Below are 22,499 nucleotides of genomic sequence, written 5' to 3' on the forward strand. Positions count from 1 at the left end.
TCAACCACATAATAACCACTTCATCCTTCTGTTTCCTGCATAAATCTGGTGGTCTGAGTGTTTCGTGTGTGAAGGTCCCAGCAGTGCCAGCTCTTTCTTTGCCTCTTTTTTCAACTTCTAGAGCCACTGATCCCCCTGCCGTCTTGTCAGCTTTTTCATCGCTGTTGTTCTGGTGTTTTGTGATTCAACTCTAGAGGGAGATAGACACAAAAGAGAAAAAAAAGATAGCATTGCCTTGCTGTCTGGTACATGACAAAAAAAACTTATCTTTCTTCTTTTGTCCTTTTTTTTTTTCTTTCTCTCATCCTGTCTTTTTTTTCTCTGGCTGTTTTGATCTTGAGCTAAGGAACTCCTCATCCACTGCCAAGTCTGTGACATCAAGGTTTCTGTAGCTTTTAAAAGGAATTGCATTGTTTCTCTTGAGTGTGTATGTGAGTGTGATCCCTTTGAGGTCCTGTGCGACTCCGAACGTTGAGATTGTGCATGGATTTGTCAGCTAATGGGTGACAACAAGCAGACACACACACAATGCATACGCAAGGTATCACCGACCATGCACATTGTTTTTTTCTGTCTTCCACACACACAAACACACTTTTAAGCAAGTGGGTGACAACACTAGAGAAGACATGAGTACTGAGTTATCTTTTAAGATACCTGCTCTCACACACACACACACACACACACACAGGGAAAATGAAAAACATGTTTTGATTAGGAGTATTATTCTGCTTTGTTGTATTGTCACATTAATATTTGCATTTTGGAGCTTCTACTCATTGTTGGGATCTTACAGAATACTCAATGACTCAACAACCTTTTTTTTTGTTCCATGTTTTTTTCAACCTTATTTAAACACAGCATGAAGACAAGGCATAAATTAGCGACTTTTTGCTTTGGCATAAACTGAACTCAATGCCTTAAAAAAGATTGTTTTTATACCAAAGAAAGAAATGTCAAACCACCTCCAAATGTGGATGGGGCGTGTTGATCGTTTCTTTTTTAATTGGTGAAGGAAGAGAAAAACAGGACAAGAAAGTAGTGCAACAGTTATACTGAAAATGAACGGATAAACAACAGTTGGACAGAATAACTGGCAGCTTTATTTATTGTTACAGATTGATATTTGACTTACTGGAAAGGGAGAGAGAAAAAGAGAAGGACAGAGGAGAAAGGAAGAGAAAAAATATATATATTTGTGTGATTAATACATTTTTTTAAGTGTATATTTTGGGCATTTTGCCTTTATCGATAGGAAAGTAAGTATAAAATGGGGAGAGAGAGAGTGAGGAAGACATGCAGCAAAGGGCCAGGTTCGAACAGAATGCTGATCACATGCTTGCACTATTACTCTTATTGAAACAATTTCAGTTCAGTGTACGGTTACTGAAGTGTGGATATATCCCTAAAATGAGATTTATAAATTTTTTCATGAGGGCAGGAGCAGTTGAAAAAGACGTTTAATTCTATGATATGGTATTTAATGTGTCACAGGTGGGGAGGAAGTTGACTCTAACTATCAGTGAGGAAAGCACCTAGTACAGGGGAGGTGTTTTGTATTGTTTTGTTTTATTACACGGTTATACAGGGCTGTCCCCTTCCTGTGGTCATGCTCCAGACAGAGCGTTTGGATCATAATTCGTCCTCAATGCATCTTGAGTGCTTTCGCACCTGTACTTGGAGCCGTCCCCTCGTGATTGGTTCAGCCAGGAGGCCTGTTAATGGCAGGTATACGAGTGGGTCCTATGAGGAGTGTCAGTGATTCACTCAGGGACTTTGTTGTTCTCCATGTTAAACAAAGACACTGCCAACATCAACTCCAGCTCCCTCTTCACATGCTTACACTGTTACTCTTATCGAAACACTCGTGCTCTAGTGTGGAAGTATCCCCTAAATGTGATTTATTTTCATAAGGACAGGAGCAATTGAAAAAGACATTTCATTCAGTCTGCAGTTTTATCACAGTGTTTTTAAAGGCTAGTTTCGAGTATCCCACATCATGGCAGTTAGTACACATATGCACAAAGGCCCCAGCTGCCTTTCCTCCTTATTTACCCCACAAATGAACTGGTCCACCCGAGGGATATCCCACAGCCATTCTGAAAATCTTAAATTAATATTATTATTTCTTTCTTCATTCCTTAAAAATGTTCGTCCTTGCACTGTAAGTTTCTTTTGCATCCGAGGTGAGAAAGACCAAAGTACAGTATCGTGCTTATGATCGTTTTTTCCTTTTTTACGTTTCCTAGTTTTTACAGGCTTAGTAAACCAAACCAATGTTTCCTGTATTTTTCAAAGGAAATACTGAATTCCGAACAGTTAAATGAAAATCCTTGATGTTAATGTTGGTTGAACTGCGTGCAGTAAACATACATGAGCCCCCCGAGCATTTCTGATCAAATATTTATACAGGTCTCCAAATGTAATATTAATATTACCTTAATATGGCTCCCTGAATATCAGCAGCTTGCTAATGAGGGAGGTTAAAATGTTGTTTTTTTACTTTGGAGAGCTTGATGTTTACTGAAGATTATAAAGTTGTGTGTGTATGTGTGTTTGTTTTTAGTTTTTTTCTGGTGGTTGCGAGCAGGATGCACTATTTTACAACTTTAAGCTTTAATGAAGGTTATTCTATGTTTGTATATTTATGTAGGGCATATAATAGTGTAATTGTTTTGCATTAGTACATATAGATATTATTGTGGTCTTGCAAAATTTAGGAACTTCAAAGTGCTGTCAACAAGTATGTTTGTGTATGTTTATGGTCACATGATTTATGGTTTACAGTATGTGCCACAGTGTTTACATGTGTGCATTCCTGTAAATAGTGGGAAATGGATGCATGTTGTTGGGTTATGTGAAGGTGCACGCACAACTATGTGTGTGTGTGCGTGTGTGTGTGTGTGTCTGTGCTTTTAAAATATATGTGTGTGGTCCAACCCAGAAATTTGATCTAATACAAAGCAGGTTGTGTTTGGTACAGTTCTCTATCTCTATCTTTCTCTCTCTCTCTCTCTCTCTTTTTCTCTATCTCTCTCTTTCTGTCTCTGTGTGTGTGTGTGTGTGTGTGCGTGCATGAGCCTGTGTGCATGCCTCATATCACCGCAGTTGAGCTTGTACCTTGTGTACGTGTATACTTTGTGTCAACGAGTGCATAGTTGTGTGTGTGTACTGTGTGTGCCTTTGTGTGTCTGTGTGAGTTTGTGCGCACATGGTGTGCTTGCGTGCATCATATCACCACAGTTTGGGTAAACCTCTTCCTGCGTGTTCACTCATACTGCGTTTCAAAGAGTGCATAATTAAGTATGTGTGCACTTTTTGATGTGTGTGTGTAGACGCGGTTTCACTGCACATTAGCGTGTTGTGTTTACAGCATTGTGGGTAGAGTGAAGGAACATTTCGCATATTAAAACAACTTCAGCTGAGCCGAGCCATCGAGTTCAAATCAAAACTGCAATTTTCTAAAATCTATATTCATGGTACATCTGGTGTGTTCGTCAGGACAGAGAGGGGTGGAACTGGAAAGAAAGGACTGGCCTGACACATGGTGTACAGTACAGTACAGCAGAATATGAACTCATTCAACGGTCACAGTTACATAACAATACAGAAATAATATTAATCTCATACTTTATCAAACCCTGTAGGGAAATTCTCCTTTCTCAGGCGTTTTCCACTGGGAGGACGGAGATGAGGATGAAATAGAGAGGAAGGAGATTCAGTAACTGCCTCATAATGAAGTAACTTGATGATAAGATCCATTTATTTAACCTAATGATGCATTTAATGTCATAGAATTGGAATCGTGGTCTTGTCATTGTCAGTATATTAATCTCTTCCACCCCTGCCAGGATTATCACAAACCCACAGCCTTTTACATTAAAGCAACATCCCAGTGTCTTTACAGATATAAAGAAGAATTAGAACTGGGAAATTGTGTGACGTTTTATAGATGAATTTATAAATATAATCATCTGCATTTAATTGTAAAGTTTTATAAATAGTTATTGGTTTGCAGTCTTAAACTCTAGCTCAAGCTGTTACTTGTGTCTTATCACATATTAAATGAGTGTCTTTACATGTTACATCCATGTACAAGGACTAGGAACTTGTTACAAGCAAAAACAGGTAAAATATATTTAAAGATGATAAAACCTTTTGGCAAAAAAAGTTAGTAAGGGATTGTTTGACCTCTGTTAGTCGCCTGTGATCCGCGGTTTATCTTTTTCACAGAGGAGGAGTGTGAGGGAAGGTAAAGTACGGGAGGTGGAAGTGACAAAAGAGGGAGAGGCAGACATCGAGGAGAGGAGGAAATGGTCCGTGGTCTGATGAAAATATTTTTATCCGAAGGGTAAAGGGTAATGTTGCAGTTTGGCTAGGGTGTGGGTTTGGAGGAGACGGAGAGGAAAGAGGAGGAGAAACGATTTGTCCTCTTAGATTGGCTTGATGCAAATAAACGATTGCTATCATGCAAATTATTATAAAGCAGCGTCCGAGAAAATGGGAAAATAAGTGGAGGGAAAGAGCAGGATTGGTTTGGGAGAGCAAGACGAGGAGAAGATGAAGAGGAAGTCGCTGTGGTCTGAGGCAGATGCGTGATAGTTACCCATGTAAATGATACACATGAGGAGAGATACAGGCAAACAAGAAAGGGTTGAGCAAAACAAGTGTTTAGTGTTAGAATAGGGAAATAGGAAAGAGTGAGAGTGTAAGTGGGAACTGAGTGCTGAGTCAATAGGAAACATTGCAAACCAAATGTCCGTTCCACGTGCACATACATAGAGTAAATGTAGCATGAAGCAAGGGAAACCTCAGAGAGCTAACCAGATGGTTGGAGCTTCCTGGAAATCCTCCAATAGGAACATTCCTGCCTGTTTATGACCTGTTACACATGCACACAGGGCGTATAATGCAAAATCGATCCCAAGTATTCAAATAGAAATCAGCACCCAACAGAGGATAGAAAAAAAATCCCCATTATGCATCTGACATTTTGCCTCCTACGTACAAGCCTTAAAGACACACACAAAAACAACTCCAGTGAAGCCCACACTCTCGCACGCTGATTGTTATTTTGTGAGTTCTGAATGGCCAGGTGCTGCAGAGCGGTTTTTGGCCCCATCGACAAATATCAGTTTTTCCTCCAGCATCCCAAATTTCTCTGGACAGTTTGCAATCGGGCCCCCTGGACCTTTTAGCAAACACATCGAGGATTTTATGTTTCCATCGTCTGCCAATATCATTTCTCAACTTCTCTGGCAGTCATACTGATGTAAAAGAAATTTGATGGATGACCTCCATTATTTTTAGCTTAGTTTAGCAGGTAGTTGAAGGCGTAGGAAGACAGGAACAATACAGGAAAGGGGTGTGATTAAATATTTACACTCTAGAATATGACTTCCACTGTTAATAAACAAACTGGATTTATTTTATTTATTTGGAACTGCACCAAAATTGTATAATTTTTTTCTGACCCATAATACATCCTTCCACCACGTTTCATGGTAATCCATCCAGCAGTCCAGCTAACGAACAGACAAACAAATTCACAAAGAGCAAACCTAACCTCTTTGATATAAGTTAGAAGGGACACAGCATATCGTGAGATTGCAGGATTTCAAATAGAGTCAAGCTCAGCGTTTTTGGACTTTGAGTCAAAGGTCAAACGTGACGTGACAATGAAAACCTGTTAGCATCTTTGAAAACAAAATATGCAGCGTGTGGCTCGTAAAAGTGATTTCCCATGAGTGCACATACTTTGCTGCTGGTGCGAGATGGAGCTCGCCATGGATTCCCATCACTGGAGGTCGGTTACTGGCAGCTGCAGCAGTGGAAGTGGAAGTGGAGAAAATAGATTATCTACAAGTCTATAAAAACAGTGATGATAGCAGGAACACACATGCATAAATATTTGCACAGTGCAGGCAGACACACTGTACACACATTTTTTTAAAAATTCAAACGTGCAAAAGACTTGAGGACACAGACAGAACGCAAAAATAATGACTTTTATTTAGAGTTTGATCAATTTCTAATGTCTTAGCCTGTTGATTACTCTTTGTTGGATGAGGGCCGTGTGTGCGCGCGCTTGTGTGTGTGTGTGTGTGTGTGTGTGCGTGCGTGCGTGCGTGCGTGCTTACACATCCATCCTTTCTGTTTGACTTCACTATGACTTGTGTCGTGATTCAGTAGACTTTGTTAAACCTTACTGGCATTAGTTTGGCTTAGTCTACATCTGTGTGTGTGTGTGTGTGTGTATATGAGAGATCCTGATCAAGTCAAGCTGGTGTGATAGCTGATACTGTAGGTCTGTGACAGAGTCACAATGGCTTCCAGACAGCTTAAACAGGGATTAAACCCTTTCTCCATTCCCCAACCCTGCAGCTCCCATGAAGAATACCTCTCTCTCTTCCTCCCTCCTTTTTTCTTGCGCGTTCTCTCTCCTTCATTCCCCAGACGATGATTTAGACTCCGCTTCCCGACACCCAGTAATCCCCCTCTGAAAAGATCCTCATGCTTCCTGCTGTGGAGAAATCTCAGATGTCATCTCGTCATTGATTCATAGCTTTTCATTGAATTCAGTCACTGATCTTTACATTATATTGGCCCCAAGGGATTTTTATATCTGCACTGTATTGTACAGAACAGTTAATCCCAGTATCTTTTATTCTTGCGGAACAAGCAGGTGCTTTGTCCTGAATGTGTCGTGAATGTGACGGTTTGACTCAATATATTAAATGTCAGCTGGCAGCATTGTAAATACCATTGATTTCAGTTTAGTTGTAATTGCTGTTTGTTTGTGTGCATACATGTTTGTTTGTGGCAGATTTTTACATAGAATGTAAATGCTATGAAAGGATAAAACTGTTTTTAACAGCTTCACTACCTTAAATAAGGATATAGCACTAGAGTTGGTATGTGTTGGATGTCTTCTTCATGTATTGTCTGCAAGGGACAAGGGGACATTGCCAGTAATACTGTCCTCTTCTATTTGGGTTATTCAGACTCTTTCAAAGGGTTTCTCCATTTTTTTCCTGATATTAATTGAGAGGAATTACTATGTTCTGGACCTTTCCTTGAGGAAATCTTCTCTATCTGGACCTCTCGGAATTTTAATGCTCTAAGATGTGTAGGTTTAAAATGTATATAATATTATCTTGTTGGATATTTTTCAATCTATAGCCATCAGTTTTCATTTTTTATTTTATGTCTTACTGAAGATATCACCTATCCAAGATCGCTACCAGTTAGTTTGTATATCTAAAGCTGCTCCTCACACTTACAGCTCAGTGTGCAGTCATCCTCCTCTTCCTCCGTCTTCTTATGACATCTATGTACAGTGACTGTCATCTGTATCTTTTGCTTCATTGTCTTCAACTATTGATTTTTTTGTTTTGTGTGTGTGTTTGTGTGTTTGCAGACAAATGAAGGACCAGTCAAAGAAGGTGGCCAACCTGAGGCACAAGGAGCAGCTGGAGAAAAGCAGGAACGCCCAGCTGATGGAGGAGGCCAAGAAGAGAGAGGACAATCTAAATGAAAGCTCCCAGCAGATACAGGTATGAAAGAGGGAGGAAGAGGAGGGAAGGAACAGTGAGAGGGTGGAAGGGTAAAGCGAGAGTGAGGAAAGTGAGAGAGGAAAAGTTTCTCTCCTCCTGCTCTATGTCCTACCTTGAATATTGTCTGCTATCACAACAATGCTTCATCGTAATGTGACAGTTATGACAGGGAGCAGCCTGAGGCAATGTCAAACACACTCACACACACACACACGTGATGCAGCTCTCGCTCAGGGTGTGTGAGAGGGGGTAACTGAGGATGATGACTGACAGGGCGAGCAGATGGATGATGGAGAGGCAAAGGGGAGAAGAGGTTGATAAAATGAGAGGAGAGGTGATTAGAGGGGAAAGGAGACAACCACAAACAATGAAATGAATGCTGTGGGTTTTTAACGCTTCCTGTGGTGTGAGAGCATCTCCTCATTTTCTGCTGTGGTGACACGAGTTGAGCAGCCCTGTGTCGGGTGATGATGATGGCTGCGGTTTTCTTCACATTTCTTTATATTTCCTCCCTTTCACCTCTAATTCACTTCTTTTAATTTCACCCTGAATTTCACGTAAACTTTCCCTGACTTCTTCTTTTCCTTTTTTCCCCTCGTCCATCCACCTCTTTGCCCTGTCTCTCCTCTTCCAGTAATCGTTAACATCATTGGCCTCTCTGATTAGAGGCAGATGAAAACACTCTTTCTGTGTGTGCACGCACGGGAATCAGCGTACGCTCCCTGTGGCGATGAGTGATCCTCGATTTAAGGAGTTTGGAAGTTGCCATTTGTGCATATGTGTGTGGTTAGGAGATGAGCTGATAGCTATGTGAGTCACTCAGACTTATGAGACCGCAGCGGTCACAACCATAACTAGTGTGTGTTTAACCAGCACTGAGGACGGTAAATGGAATGCAAGTGAAAATTTAACTCCAAACAATGAGAATATTTAATTAAATTAAAATCTGTCTGCGTCGCTGCATAGTCAGACACCAAGTAATGTTGGATCCGGACGCAGATTCACAGCACATGTGTTGGAGATGTTCTGGGGGTTTGTTCACGGCCATTGTAATGTCTCATCCTCTGTATTCCACCCTGTCTCCACCAGTTATCCATTTGACTGTAACCAGGAAAGTTGCCTGGCAAGAAGAAGAAATGGGTCTATATTTATAGTGGATTGGTGGGAAGTTCATTCATTTTACTTGATCGGGAACTCCTGGTCCTCGGAGGCAGATGGAAATCAGATTGTGTGATTTGTGAGTCTTTTTGCAGCTTGTTCGCAGAAAGCAGCACATCGGAATGAGGAGTGTCCAGTGTTTCGACTCTGGGGATGTCTTAGGAAAGCTGCTTTTAGGACACACACTGTCAGATATGGTGGATGTCAGATCAAAGATCCCCAAAATAATTTTTGGACCCCAATTAAGTAAAGAAACCTTTTGATAACGAAGAGGAGAAAACTCTTCTTGAAAACTGAGCATAGCGTTAGTTCAGGCAGGTCACGAAGTCAAGCTCAGACATCTATACGTGCATTGACAGTAGCAGATCTCTATACCAGTCTAATGGCTCAGCTGATCCCCTCCTAAGCTTAAAATTGGTATAGCTCATATTGTGCCCTCTATTTAAGATGCTTTGGTTGCCTGCTCTTCTTCCTGCTTCCACTGGAAACCCCACTTTGTAACCTACCTCCATCTCAGCACCTTCCTTTCAAACTGAGTTTGACCCAATCATTGTCATGTGTTGTCATTGCTGCCTGCTCTGTTCTGTACCCGGGTCGTTTAGCTGCTGCTCTCCCAACATTAGGCAGGGAGGTCCCAGAACAGAGCCACACTGCCAAATATAAGTTATTGCAATTACTGAAATCAAATACATTTTCACAAAAGTGGTCATCATTGAATTAGAGATGTTGTATGTTCCAAGTATCCAGAGCTCAACGTAACTGTAAATGTCAGAAAATAGTGAAACGCTGTAATCTCGATTGACCAGAGTCAGAGAGTTTTGTTTTGTCAAAGCAGCGGTCCAAAAATAATCAATTTGCAATGATTTAAAACACACAAATACTGACATTTGAGAAGTTGGAATTGATTCACGTTTGACGTTTTTAGTCATGTTAGCCATTGTAGGGGTGCACATCCATCACTCTGTTCGAGACTAAAATAGCTCAACCACTATTGGCTGGATTGCTGTATTGATTTTTATTGTCATTCATGGTCTTTGACTTCACTGAGTCCCTGACTTTTCTTCTCGCATCACCATGAGGTTCACATTTGTGGTTTGGAGTGAATTGTCTCCATAACCTTGGGAAAAATTTGCAGATGTTCTTCTCAGGATGAAAACTTTGTCCGTGACCAAATGCCCCTGACAACTAATGAAATCCCCTTCAACATTTTGTTTCTATCGACTCGTTCCTGAATAAATGCTGCATTAATCGACTCTAAAACTATCCATGCTTTCTAACCCTTGCACGCCTTGTCTCTGCAGGACTCCCTCCGTCATAAAGAGGACCGCATCGAAGAGCTAGAGGAGGCGCTGAGGGAAAGCGTTCAGATCACAACAGAGCGGGAGGTGGTGCTCGCCCAGGAGGAGCAGGCACGCACACAGGCAGAGAAACAGGTACTCTCTCAGGCCAAAGCTCATAAACACACAAACACCCACATTGTCTACTATTCCTTTTCCCTAACCAATAAATGTGTGAACCAAATCTTTCCTTTAACTCAACCCGTCAGTGACTTTTTATTCACGTAGACACAAATGTCCTCATTTCTGTCTTTTGGGGACATTTGGACAGACAAACAAAAAAAACGCACAAATATCTTAATGGCAAAATAAAAACCCTTTTTGACATAGCTAAACATCGCAATGCCAAATTTTTTTAATGGTGGCGGCGACACACATGCCCCGTGCCAACTGAGCTCATTCAGGTGTGGCTCTGGATGTGTGTTTGTCCAGTCACTCCTCATTTGGAGGAGAGGTAAACACGTCCCTATTTAAAGAACAGCTTGTGTTTTGTCCTCCTCGGCCGGCAACACACAAGCGGCTTTTCCTCAGACTGGGCGCGAGCCGACCACTCCAATTTGTAATCTGTTGCATCTATATTGAGACAGTAGGAAAGCTCCAAACGCTGTTTGGAAGAGAAGGGTCAGTGGAATCAACCTCAGACCAGTGGGAGTGTGTATGTATGTGTGTGTATGTTTGTGTGTGTCGTTCTCCTGGGCACCAATGACTTAACAAGGCCATAGAGATGGGAAATGTTCCTCAGAGCCAGGATGGGTTTTGACAAGTGGGAAAAAACAGCGTGGGCTCTAAGGATGAAAACTGCCCTGAGAAAACATGGCCCGCTGTAGCTCTTGGCACCACTGCTGGACTCCATTGTTATTACTGCCTCTAAATGTTGGCCGTCCTCACTGGCCTTTACTTACCAGACCTCTTCTGGACAGACAGGGAGAGACAGGCATGCAAACAGATGTTTTACTTTGGAGGTATTTCGCTGACACTCTCATTCATGGAAAATGTTAATGAGCGCCACAGCAGACTTAAGTTCCAGATAGGGTTAGGGGCAAAGGCGATCGGATGGATGTATGAAAAAGACGTGGCGGATGGGCAGAGCCAGACATGTGGCACACGCACTAAAGGTGAAACAAGGCTTACATGACAAATTTAGCTTCTTTCTGCTCCATGAGCAAACGGGCACGTCCGAAAAATTTTCAGAGCTTTATTTCAAATTCTTGTCAAGATCCTGAGGTTTTCCCAGTTGCTAAGTACTACAGACAAACATGGTTAAAATGATGCACGTAACAGGTCTGATTTTCCTTTTGATGTAATGATGCAACCAAAAAGAAATAGCATATTGGACTTGGATATTTGAATTCATGCGGCTTTAATGAAGGGTTTGAGCAAGCACTGGAAGAAAATGTCTATGTGGTACTGATCAGTGCTTTAGAAAACACTTTTATTTTTTTATTTTTCATTAGATTTCATGTTGTTTCATGTCACGATCACTTGCATTTTTAAAACCGCTGAGAGCTGAGTTAAATGTAAAACGCAAAGTTTCCACTTTCTACCTTTTGTATTTAATTAATTGTACAGTACATACTGTATATCAGTATTACAAAAAGCAGTAAATTAAAAAAGAAAACATAATTCTCACTTTTTATTGGAGACTTGTTCACAAACAAGCAAAAAAACACAAAGGCGACTTTTATCTTCCTGTGTCTCCATAGTTCCTGGAACAATTTAATTCAAATGTTTCATACAGTAGTAACCTACGGTGTGAGTTTAACGTCCCAAAACAAAGATATATCAGAACTTTAAACCTTGAAGATTGAAACACGTGAGGGAAAGATGAAAAAGTCACTTCCAACATGTTTATCCTCCTGAAGCTGACTGCGGTATAATTTGTTTAGAGTCATTTGTGCCAAGCTATCACTTTTAATTTATCAGTGCTATATTGAAGTACTTGAAAAAGCTAGAAGTGGCAGCTTTAATTAGACAGAGTCGAGGCCATTAAGGCCAGGACAGGGTGCTGGAGAGCGTCCTCCTACTCAAATGCTTGAGTGAAGGAGGAAGGAGCTGGAACGTCAGCGTGCGGTGAACGAGTGGAGATGGCAGCCAAGCTCTCACCCAACATCAACAACGCTAACTCAGCCTTTCAGCACACACACACACGCATACACACGTGTGCACCCAACACTCACAGACAGGATAGTAATACACAAGACAGTGGTCCACATACTGTACATACATTTCTCCAGACGCGCAAACATGGCGGAAAGAAGTGCTAACTGCTGTTTAAACAGCGCACGGACTGGGCACAACATGGCATTCAGCAGGCGCCAGATGGATACGGTTCTCTAACGGGAAAGGTGTCTCGTATACACAACTAAAATTATAAATAAATATTTTTGTGTCCCTGTTTTACAACCACGTCACTGCAATTAACGTTTCACATAATGATTCATAAAATGGTGACAGAGGGAGAGACAATTTCCTACCTTAATGAGGACGGCCTGTTTAAAAGAACACACGTTGCTTTTTATAGCGTTGGCACACACATGCAAATGCAACCAGGCACAAGCACACAAGCCGCACACCATTGATATGCAGCCATTTATTGACAGCTCCTGTGTGTGTGTGTGTGTGTGTGTGTGTGTGTGTGTGTGTGTGTGTGTGTGTGTGTGTGTGTGTGTGTGTGTGTTCGTTCCATGGACAGCAAAAATTGTTGACCACATGAAATTATATTCGACCTATTCTGCTTGCCATGAGTCACTAGTGTACGTGTGATCAAAAAAGGTGTGTGTGTGTGAGACAGAGTAGTGAGTCAACAGTGACACACTCCATCTGTCTTCTGTTCTCCAGCTTTCCGTCTTTTATTAACCACATAATTTTAATTGTTGAACCCGGTGCACTTTCTTCTTCTTTAATTTCTTTCACTGAAAATACATTTGAAGTCACTCTTACACACAAACACACACTTGTTCAGAAGACTGAATGGGTTGCTGTCCCTCTCTCCTCCTCTCCTCCTCTCCTCCACTCCTTCTTTTGCAGCTGGGCCTCATCACTCCTCACCCCTCCCTGCATCCCTCCATCCTCCAGTACATCTCTGATGTCGGCCAAAGGCCTTTCTCTCATCCTCCTCCTCTCCTCTGTCTCCTTTTCTCTTTCCTTTAGGTTCCCGTCATCTGTTCCCTCTTTTCCCTCCTAACCTCTCCTCCTCTTTGTGTCTCGTCTGAATTACAGTTTTAACGCTGCTTGTGTTTATGCTGCTCAGTGCCACTTACTGCACTGTCTGCACTTTCTTTCATCTGACTATTGTCTCTCCGTCTTCCTTCTTTGCTGTACGGTCTATTTTTTCACTTGAGCATTTCTTACAACTTTTCTCTTTTTCTCTGCTTTTCCTCCCTGTACATATCTCTCTTATCTCCTCTTCACCTTTATTTGTGCCCTCTACATTCTTCATACTTCAATACTTTTCTCTATCCATCCTGCTGCCTATTCTTTTTCTTTCTCTTTCCCCCTTTTGTTTTTCTGTACTCGTTATTTCTCTTCATCCCCCCTTATTTCTGTCTCACATCCACTTTGGATCCCCCCTTTTTCCTCCCCTCTCACTGTTAACACCCCCTTCTCTTGCTCTCTATTCTCCTGTCTTTCTCTCTCTGCTTTTTGTACGCAGCTCTCTCACATTCCACTTCATGAGTTCACCACAGCCGGCTTTAGGTGGTCAAAGGTAACAAAAAAACATCACAAATGGCACTTGCCTGCATTTTACTACATATCTATATGTTCATCATTCATTCTTCACTTTTCATTCCACTCTGTCACATTTTTATTTTACTGAAGGATATAAAAACTTCTGCAAAGGCTTTTAACCCATTTTTGTTTGTTAGATTATATTTTGCAATTACACAAAAACTACTAAATGTGGTGGAGGGATGGGGTCCGGGGAGAACATGTTACATTTTGGTGAAGATGCATATTAAGGGGCGGATCCAGGAATAGTTTTTTGTCTTTATCAACATTTTCGTGGGAATAATGTGCAGATCTTGATTTCCCACTGTTTAGAACTTTACTTTTTATGTCGTAATTGGTGAATATGTTAAAAACAACTATCACAATGTTAAACAAACTGAAAAGAAATCTAATCTGCAAGTTTAAAAAAAATATTTAAGTAGTTTTTGTACAATCCTGCTATCAAACAACACAGAAATCATAACCTGCTTGGTGAAGGTATTTTGGAATTAAAGGCCTGTGGAGATACAGTAAAAAAATCGCTCAAATAATCACCTAAAGCCAGAAGTTAAAAAATGTAACCTCTCTGTGGAATCTTCTGGAACAACCTGGAGATCATAATGGGAAATACAGGACGACAGAGTCACAATGATGTTTAAAGAGCCAACATCCAGTTCATTCAAGGAAACCAACCAAAGAGTTGATTGGCCACTTAAGAATTGGTGGGACATATTCTGACAGCTTGGGAACGCAGAAGTCTTGGAAAAAGGATTAAAATGGAAGGAAATAGTAAAAATTCATGAACACCGAGAAAGATCCTCCTTGAATTAAAGGCTTGGCTTCATTTTTTTTATTATCCAAAAGGGAGGACTCTTTATTTTGTCCTTGTCCCAGTTCTTTGTGAACAGCTGCTTTCAGATTCAGCTTCTGTTCAGGGTTTTTACTTTTTTAACTTTTTGTTTCTGTTGATACCATCTGTTTTTTTTTTGGGAGCAATTAAAACAAATGTTTCCTTTTTACATAGTTTAAATCCTTTTCTGTTGTCTTTGGGTTTGATGTTTTTGCTCTTCTTTCTTTCTACTTCAGAGATTCAAAGTGTACGTGTGTGTGTTTTAAATGACATGCTGAGAGAGGGACATTGATGAAATAAGAGAAAACAACAAGAAAAAAAATGTTTGATGTTTTGCAATGAAGCATTCCATGTAAAAACATTTCAAAGCCCAGAAACTGTCACACACACACACACACACACACACACACACACACACACACACACACACACACACACAAAAAAAAATATATACATTAAGGTTGACCGTATAAAAATGAAAGACATGGGAAAGCAATGTGTTCTAATGTGTGCGTCAGGTGGAGGACCTGCTGGTTGCCATGGAGAGGGTGAAACAGGAACTGGAGGTGATGAAGGCCAAGCTGTCATCGACTCAACTCTCACTGGCCGAGAAGGAAGGTCACCTGACCGCCCTGCGGGCCGAGAGGCGAAAACACCTGGAGGAGGTTCTGGAGATGAAGTAAGAACACAAAAACACATATTTCAATGCTTGTAATTTAATGTTCTCATGTAAACCAGATGAAAAGCAACTGTTGGACAGTTCTCATTGCACAAATATGCATTTACAATTTAAATATCTTAGTAAAAAAACTCATATTAAAGTATAACTCAACTTATGCTCATCATTCCTCATTTTAATGCATGCGACAGGCTGATCGTCTGATATTGCCCCTGTAAAATGAAACTTCATTACTACTTCATTCTCGAAATCTCAGATTTAGTTTCTTCAACATGGCTGTAATAGTCCTCTATTGACTGGCTGTTCTCGCCTCTTGGTTTATATACATTAACATTGCCAACCAGTTATCATCTCTCAAAGTCAGACTTGACCTTTCACACTTTCCCTCAAATTAGCAACTCTTATGATATCTCCAGTAGTTACCCTTGTCGCCTCAGTGTTCCAGGAAGGTTCTCAGTGCTCGTGATGATCTTCACCCCACACCTCGTCAACTCTCCTCTCAATCCTCCTCTCTTTCCGTTCTTCTTTTATCTCCTCTCTCTTTCTCTCTGCACTTTTAGAGTCATAGACGTAAGTTGCGTGTTAATGCAATAACCATGTTCCCGCTGTACAGCTCTTCAATTGATTGATTACTTGCACAGACACACCGCACACACTCGTGCACACACAGTACATCAGTGTAAAATTTTAATGCAGTTTTAATAGATGGGTTTGCGTCTTTAAGTGCGGCTAAACAGGGTCCAGCAGTCCAGTTATTCTGCGTATTTTCTGCTGTTTTACATCCTCGCAGAGACCTTACAATGAGGTGTAATTTAGTGGAACGAAGCTTTGGGCTTAAATCGATGCCAAGGAGAATGTCCGTGTTAGTATGTCCTGCCTGTTTAAACACGGCATGGGACACCATGGCATCATGGGAAAATGAGGGTATGCACTGTGATTTAGGTTTCCTGTGCCCTTTCCCTGACGTTGTTTTCCAGCAACATTGAATTTCTTTGCATCAAGAGAGAGATATAAAGTGTGTTTGTGCGCTCGTGTGTATGGATTTGTGTGTGTGTGTGTGTGTATGTGTGTGTGTGTGTGTCCAGCCGCATGTCCATTCACAGCCCAGGTGAGCAAGTTATTGGCCATTTTATCACTGTAGTAACAACCCGTGCGATTATTACAGGCATCAGCGCTTCAGAATGCGTGGCCTTGTTTCCATGTGTGAATTTGTGTGTGTGTGTGTGTATCTGTGTGTACATATGTGCTCGGTCCTTTGCTTGATTGACTTATTAGAGTCAAGACATGTCCACGGTTCCTTTTCAGACGATATTGCCTCCATGAAGAATATTCATACAGGAACACAGGCGAATTACACGTATACATGCTCCCTTACTCAACACACACAATGCAACTAAATGCAAACACACACACACAGACCACATGCATGATTAGATTTATCAGTCTCCAGCGGGCAGTGCAATCTGTGCTATCATTTAACTTCTCTGTCCCTGCGGCACACTGACTGTATATACTCTGAACTCTGACTGTGTTTCCACTGGATCATACAGAGATCCAGATGTTTACTCTGCTGCCTGTCTCTGGTGTTGCTGCAGCAGCTGCACACACTGCACTGCTCTCTTATGTGACAAATACTGTACGTGTGACTTATGCATATATTCATTGTGTGATTGCAAATACATTCTCTCTTGCATATATAAGGATTCTATCTTTGCACTTCTCGTCTTTTTTTCATCCAAACTTGTATCGCTTCAACTGTAAAGCACTTTAGCTCAACTCCTGTTATTTTTAATGTGCTATATAAATAAGCTTGACTTGACATAACTTCTCTTATGTTTTTATCCAATAGAACTGAAGCAAAAGTTAACTTTTCGTCTTATTCACCGTTGTGCGTCATATTCAGGATAGCTAGATTCATTGTGTTCTTATTGGGCTCAATTTATTGACGTACAAAATAGTACATCTGTAGACTAGTAGATTAAGAAGTACAAAAAGTTTCCTTTCCTTTACTTTAAATCATAAACTCTCTGGCAGCCGGCCTTGTAGAAGAGCTTGTTTCTCTTTTTCCCTCTCTGAGCTCATACCTACGTTTTTAGGATATTAATTATTTACTGTTGGTACGCTTGTCTGTGTTGGCCAGCACTTTTCTCTTCACTTGTGTTTTTTTGCTACCAAAGCTACTATTTTCTTCTGTTTCCGCTCGTGTCGTCTGTGGTTTTCTGATTAATAGCAACTCACCCAAAAACACAGAGGGAATTCCTCTTTGTAATGCTCCGCTTGAATTCCCTGGAGATGAATTGTCACATTCATATGTGATTATTTAACAACTTACTGAAAAAAAAACACTCTCTGGTTCTGCCTTTGCATAATACATGATATTTTTCAGGCCGCAGTAGGATATTCTTCTCACATATCTGGGATGTAGTCTATTTTCTTCTCATCTAACCCTCAGTGAGAAGTTTAGATGTTTCAGGTAGCTGCTGGTTGTCTCACTGTGAGTAATGTGCATGACGCCACTTCTCATATTTTTCACAAGACATTAGGGTTTGGTCAGCGAAGACGTCATTTCTCTCTAGCTTTCTCCCACATGTAAAACATGAGATGTTTAAGGTGGCTGTGTCCCGTGTGTCCATATATCTCAGTGTAATGCACATGAAACTGTCTCTGTCCACGCAGGCGGCCGTAACTCTTCGGGGTTTGATGTCTGATTTGCTGCCCAGTTCTACATTGGTGTAAGGTTTAATGTTACTGTAGGACATGATATATGATACGGCATGTTTCCGAGGTTTCTGGAACAGACATAGAATATATTAACACACACACATTCCCATGCAGAAATATTCCAAGTACAGCTGCAAGAGCGCACATACTGACATTTTGTCTTGTTTCCTCCCTTTCCCTGTCTTACTGGCACGCACACACACACACACTGTAATGTGTTCCTTCCTCAAATTCTCTTTCAACCTTCGTTCTTTGTGTGTTTCTGTGTTTTTACGTGTGTCCAACAACACATAATATATGTAAAATTCTGGGATACACACATCCACAAACATGAAATTACACATTAATAACATCCAAATAGAGACGCACCAATACACTCTAATCCAGAGATGGGAAAACAACTACACACATATACACACATCTGCCCTGCAGGGCTCCAATGTGTGACTTTTCCCACTGATAAATCATCTGCAGTGACCCTCAAACATGCATGAACACTCATAAAGCACACCGACATATTTTCTTTGTGATATACATTAAATATGGACAGGCTAGCTCTCTCCCCAGCCTTGTGTGTGCACATGTGTCGTCATGTATTTGGAGAGTTTGGGGTAAGCAGGTGTCCGTGTGAAGGAATGTGCTGACAGTGTGTGTGTACCAGTGGGGTGTCAGGTCCCAATCTGGATGAATTAAGGCCCATTTTATTCTCCGCTGTCCCGCTTCACTGACATTTGACACACATCTACACCTTGCTGTACCGCTCCGTCTCTTTCTCTCTCGTCTTTTTTTTCATTTCAGTTTCACACAGACACGTTTACTGTACGTCTCTGGTGTGGTTACGGGTAGGTCTGGTTTTTGAGCTGTAACATTCAATGCAACACTTGTCCGACGAGACTTGATTAATGTAAAACATACGCACAGAAGGTTTTGTTTGGCTTTTAAAGGATTTTAAGAGGAGACAATAATCTTCTAAAACTTGTTTTTTTAGGACACAGATGAGAGAAGTCCTGTCGGTTTTATTTGTACGGTTTAGGATCAGAAGGTCTGTACTTATACCTTTGATTTGGATGAGGGAGAATCCATCCAAAAGAAACATGGCTGTAATTTAGGTTGTAATGAAAAGAACCTTTCAGATACTTTCAAGTGGTTTTTACCATGATGACAGTTGCTAACACTTACCTCACTGAGCGTGATTAGAACATATCCAGCGCAGACATTTCAACACTACAAGCAAGTAAACACACAACTAAAATGAAGCACTCTCACAGGATTGATTTTAAATTTTGCAAACACAAGATGTAATTTGAAGAAACGTTTGCAGTTTGGAACCTTGTGCTGCAACGTTGCCTGAGAGACATTGTTCAGGGCGAAATTACCTAGACGTGGAGCACATTTTGAACAGAACTTGATTTGTGGAGGTTGTAAACCGGGTTTACAACAATAGTTGTGGTTTTGATGATTTTATATATGAAATGTGCTGATTTATTAAAGTAAATGTGACAGCGACAGTTTTATGAGAATTTACTGAAGGCATTTTTCCACTTTTGAAATAAGTACGTTTGCATTTCCAGGGAAGGAATATCATAGGAAGTTCATGTTTGACTTATCCAAACACAAAATGGTTTGTGTAAATTAATTTAAAAAGAGATTGATTTCAAAAAAGTCTATTAGATTAGTTTGAATATCACTAACAATTCGGATTGGATATCTGACCAGACTGCGAGAGGACAAAGTAAATATGAGAAAAAGACACAAAAGTAATGAGAGGAAAAGAACACAGAGTGCACAAAACAAGGAGGACAAACGCGAGAGGTCAGGGCAAGAGTTATAAATTTCTTCTTTGGGGGGAGGGAGACAGTAGGAGGATAATAAAATGAAAGAAAAGAAGCAGAAATGCTTTTCTGGCAGAGGGTAAAGGAGGGAAAGCAAAGAGGAGAAAGACAGCTGTCCAACAACAACTCAGGCGAGCCAACAAAACTGCGTGATATCCCGAAGAAATTATATTACCTCCATCTCTGTCTCCCTCGCTCCTTCCGTTCATCCATCAATCTTTCAGACTACAGTGTATATTGAATATATTACCACTTATCTCACACAACGTCCTTCCTCGCCTCTGGCACAAAACTGTCGACTTAATTCTCTGCGTTTTTACCAGACAAAATTATATATTTTTTAAAAATGTGTTATGTTGTTAATGATGCTTAAAAAACACCAAATAATCCCAATGTAAAGTCCCTGTTGTGCAGAAACTGGGGCGCAGAGGCTCTTGATGATTTTTCGCTATGAAGCAAATGGTCAAGGCCTCGAGCAACAGGCAACAAAGTGAGTCACATTACTTTTGTTTGTTTTGGTAGTGGAAAAAAAATCGAGTTTCTCTATCTGCATGTGGGAGGCCTCCTCAGGCTGAAAGAAACAAGTGATAGTCAAGTATCGGGGGGGGTGATGCATTGAGCAAATTTAAATTTTTTAAAGTATGTTTGTATAAACTGGAACAGAATCCTCTGTGTGCCGAAAAGAGTCATTTTATCAAATACAAGCTTTTTGTAGATTTAAAGGAGAAAAAATGATGTGTCAGTTGTTGTGTGTATAGGTACCCTGCTGTTTTTCCTGTTGTCTCACTTTCACACATGCTGGGTGTTGAAGAATTTGGACAACCTTGACTACAGGAAGTCTGTTTACCCGCACTGTATTTTGAATTGCATGCACAATTAGAGAATAAAGAACGTCTGCCCCGTTAGAGCCTTGTCTGATGCCTCAAGGTGAACACTATAAATTCAATTTATTTCTCCTTTGCTGCTCTGTTCTCCGTTTTATCTCCCTCCCTGCCTCCCTCTCCAAACCTCAAACCTCTCCCCGCACCTCTTCCGCCAGCCATCCCTCCCTTCATTCCTGCCGTCTCTCCCTCTACTGCATCCCTCGCTCTGGCATTCCTTTTCCTCCATCTCTCTGTGCTTTTTTGTCTCTCGCTCCTTGCATCCTGCCTGCCTTGCCTCTTTCCATCCATTGTCCTCCATTCTGAGCCCACATTTGTCTGGAAACATCATTATCGAGTGATTTCTGTCCGGAAGGCTGTATTTCTCTCTCTCCGTCTCTGTCTTCACTATTGTCACTACATCGTGAATCTAATCAATTGGGTTAGTGTGTGTGTGTGTGTGTGTGTGTGTGTGTGTGTGTGTGTGTGTGTGTGTGTGTGTGTGTGTGTGTGTGTGTGTGTGCCTGCCTGTGCGTGTGTGTGCATACTGTATGTCAGTTGGACAAAAGGTCTGCTCTTAAAAGCCAGACAGCATCACTAACAATATCACTACATGTGTAAATAACACACACATATGCACACACACGGCAGCTACCCCATCACTAACAATAGAAGTACATGTTGCCTTCAGAAAAATAGACACACAGACACACACACACATACAGAAACTCACAAAACCAGACAAGACAGCATGACGTCTTAGAGGCTTTCACTCCCGGAGGAATGTTTGGAGATTTACGTACACACACACACACACACACACACACACACACACACACACACACACACACACACACACACATATAAATATATTTCTAAAAACATGCATAAAAATACATCCTCCCACACGTATGTACACATGCTTATGGCAGTGCACTAAACACAGAGACAAGCTTTGATCCCCTCAGACAGCAATGAGATTAATCCACACTGTGCCAAAGCAAGTGTGCGTGTGCGCGCGTGCGTGCGTGTGACAGACGCGTTAAAAGCTTAGTGTGACAAAAAGAGGGCACGTGGTTTTGACACTTAGTCCTATGAGCTCAAATCAGGCCGCCTCGCTGCACGTCTCCCTCTCTTTTTCTCGCCATCTTTCATGCGCTCGCTGCACTTGCCTTGCTCGCCGCCCTCTTCCCTCCGTCTCGAGCTGCCTTCCTCTGTGCTCTTTGATTTTTTTTTTCTCTCTCTTGTCCCTTGTGAAAAACTGAGGGAGATTTTGGAATCAGGAAAATAGAAGCAATAAAAGATGTGCTGCAGTTAGAAGTTGTATTTAAATAACAGGGTTTTCTGAAAGTCTCTGAAGCCTTGCAAACCAGTGATCCTCAGCAGAAAATGCGACAGAGAAAGATAATCTTTTTTAGTTCTGACTTTTTCCATTATAATGTGCATTGTTATCGTCCTTATTTTATGTGTAATCTGCACATGGATTTCAGTGTGCTTGCACCAATTAAGTCGACTGAATAAAAAGAGGTAAAAGGGCGAGATTTGAAACGAGTACAAAGAATTTAGAACAAGAGGGAAATGTTCAGAGAGATGGACGGCAACCAAACACATCAGAACCAAAGGAAACAAGTGGAAAGAAAGAACAGATAAAATAAAAAAGGATGCGGCAAAACCTAAACCCGCCTGTTTACCTCAACTGATTGCAGGTTGTGCGTGCCAGGCCATCAAACAGATCATTAAACAGCAATTAAAGAGAGAAAGGGAGCGATGAAGAGGGAAAATGTATGAAAAAGTAGAA

At 41.0% G+C, this 22,499-nt stretch overlaps 1 protein-coding gene across 7 annotated transcripts in view; it reads left to right on the forward strand.

The window, feature by feature from the left end:
• The window catches only part of LOC109632865 (ELKS/Rab6-interacting/CAST family member 1-like), a 106,087-nt gene that overhangs the window by 45,759 nt on the left and 37,829 nt on the right, over positions 1-22,499 (forward strand). For 4 of the 7 annotated variants that reach the window (XR_011240111.1, XR_002202968.2, XM_020092376.2 and 1 more), the window contains 3 exons: positions 7,421-7,556; positions 10,016-10,147; positions 15,128-15,288. Coding sequence is in view for 4 of the 7 variants with exons in the window: in XM_020092376.2 (XP_019947935.2) it covers positions 7,421-7,556; positions 10,016-10,147; positions 15,128-15,288 (429 nt within the window). In the remaining 3 variants the exon portion in view is untranslated. Of the gene's footprint in view, positions 1-7,420; positions 7,557-10,015; positions 10,148-13,703; positions 13,758-15,127; positions 15,289-22,499 lie in introns of all 7 variants that reach the window. The other 3 variants (XR_011240110.1, XM_069519569.1, XM_069519570.1) reach the window with 1 other exon arrangement.

This window comes from Paralichthys olivaceus, chromosome 23, assembly GCF_024713975.1.
Source record: "Paralichthys olivaceus isolate ysfri-2021 chromosome 23, ASM2471397v2, whole genome shotgun sequence".
NCBI classification, from domain to species: domain Eukaryota; kingdom Metazoa; phylum Chordata; class Actinopteri; order Pleuronectiformes; family Paralichthyidae; genus Paralichthys; species Paralichthys olivaceus.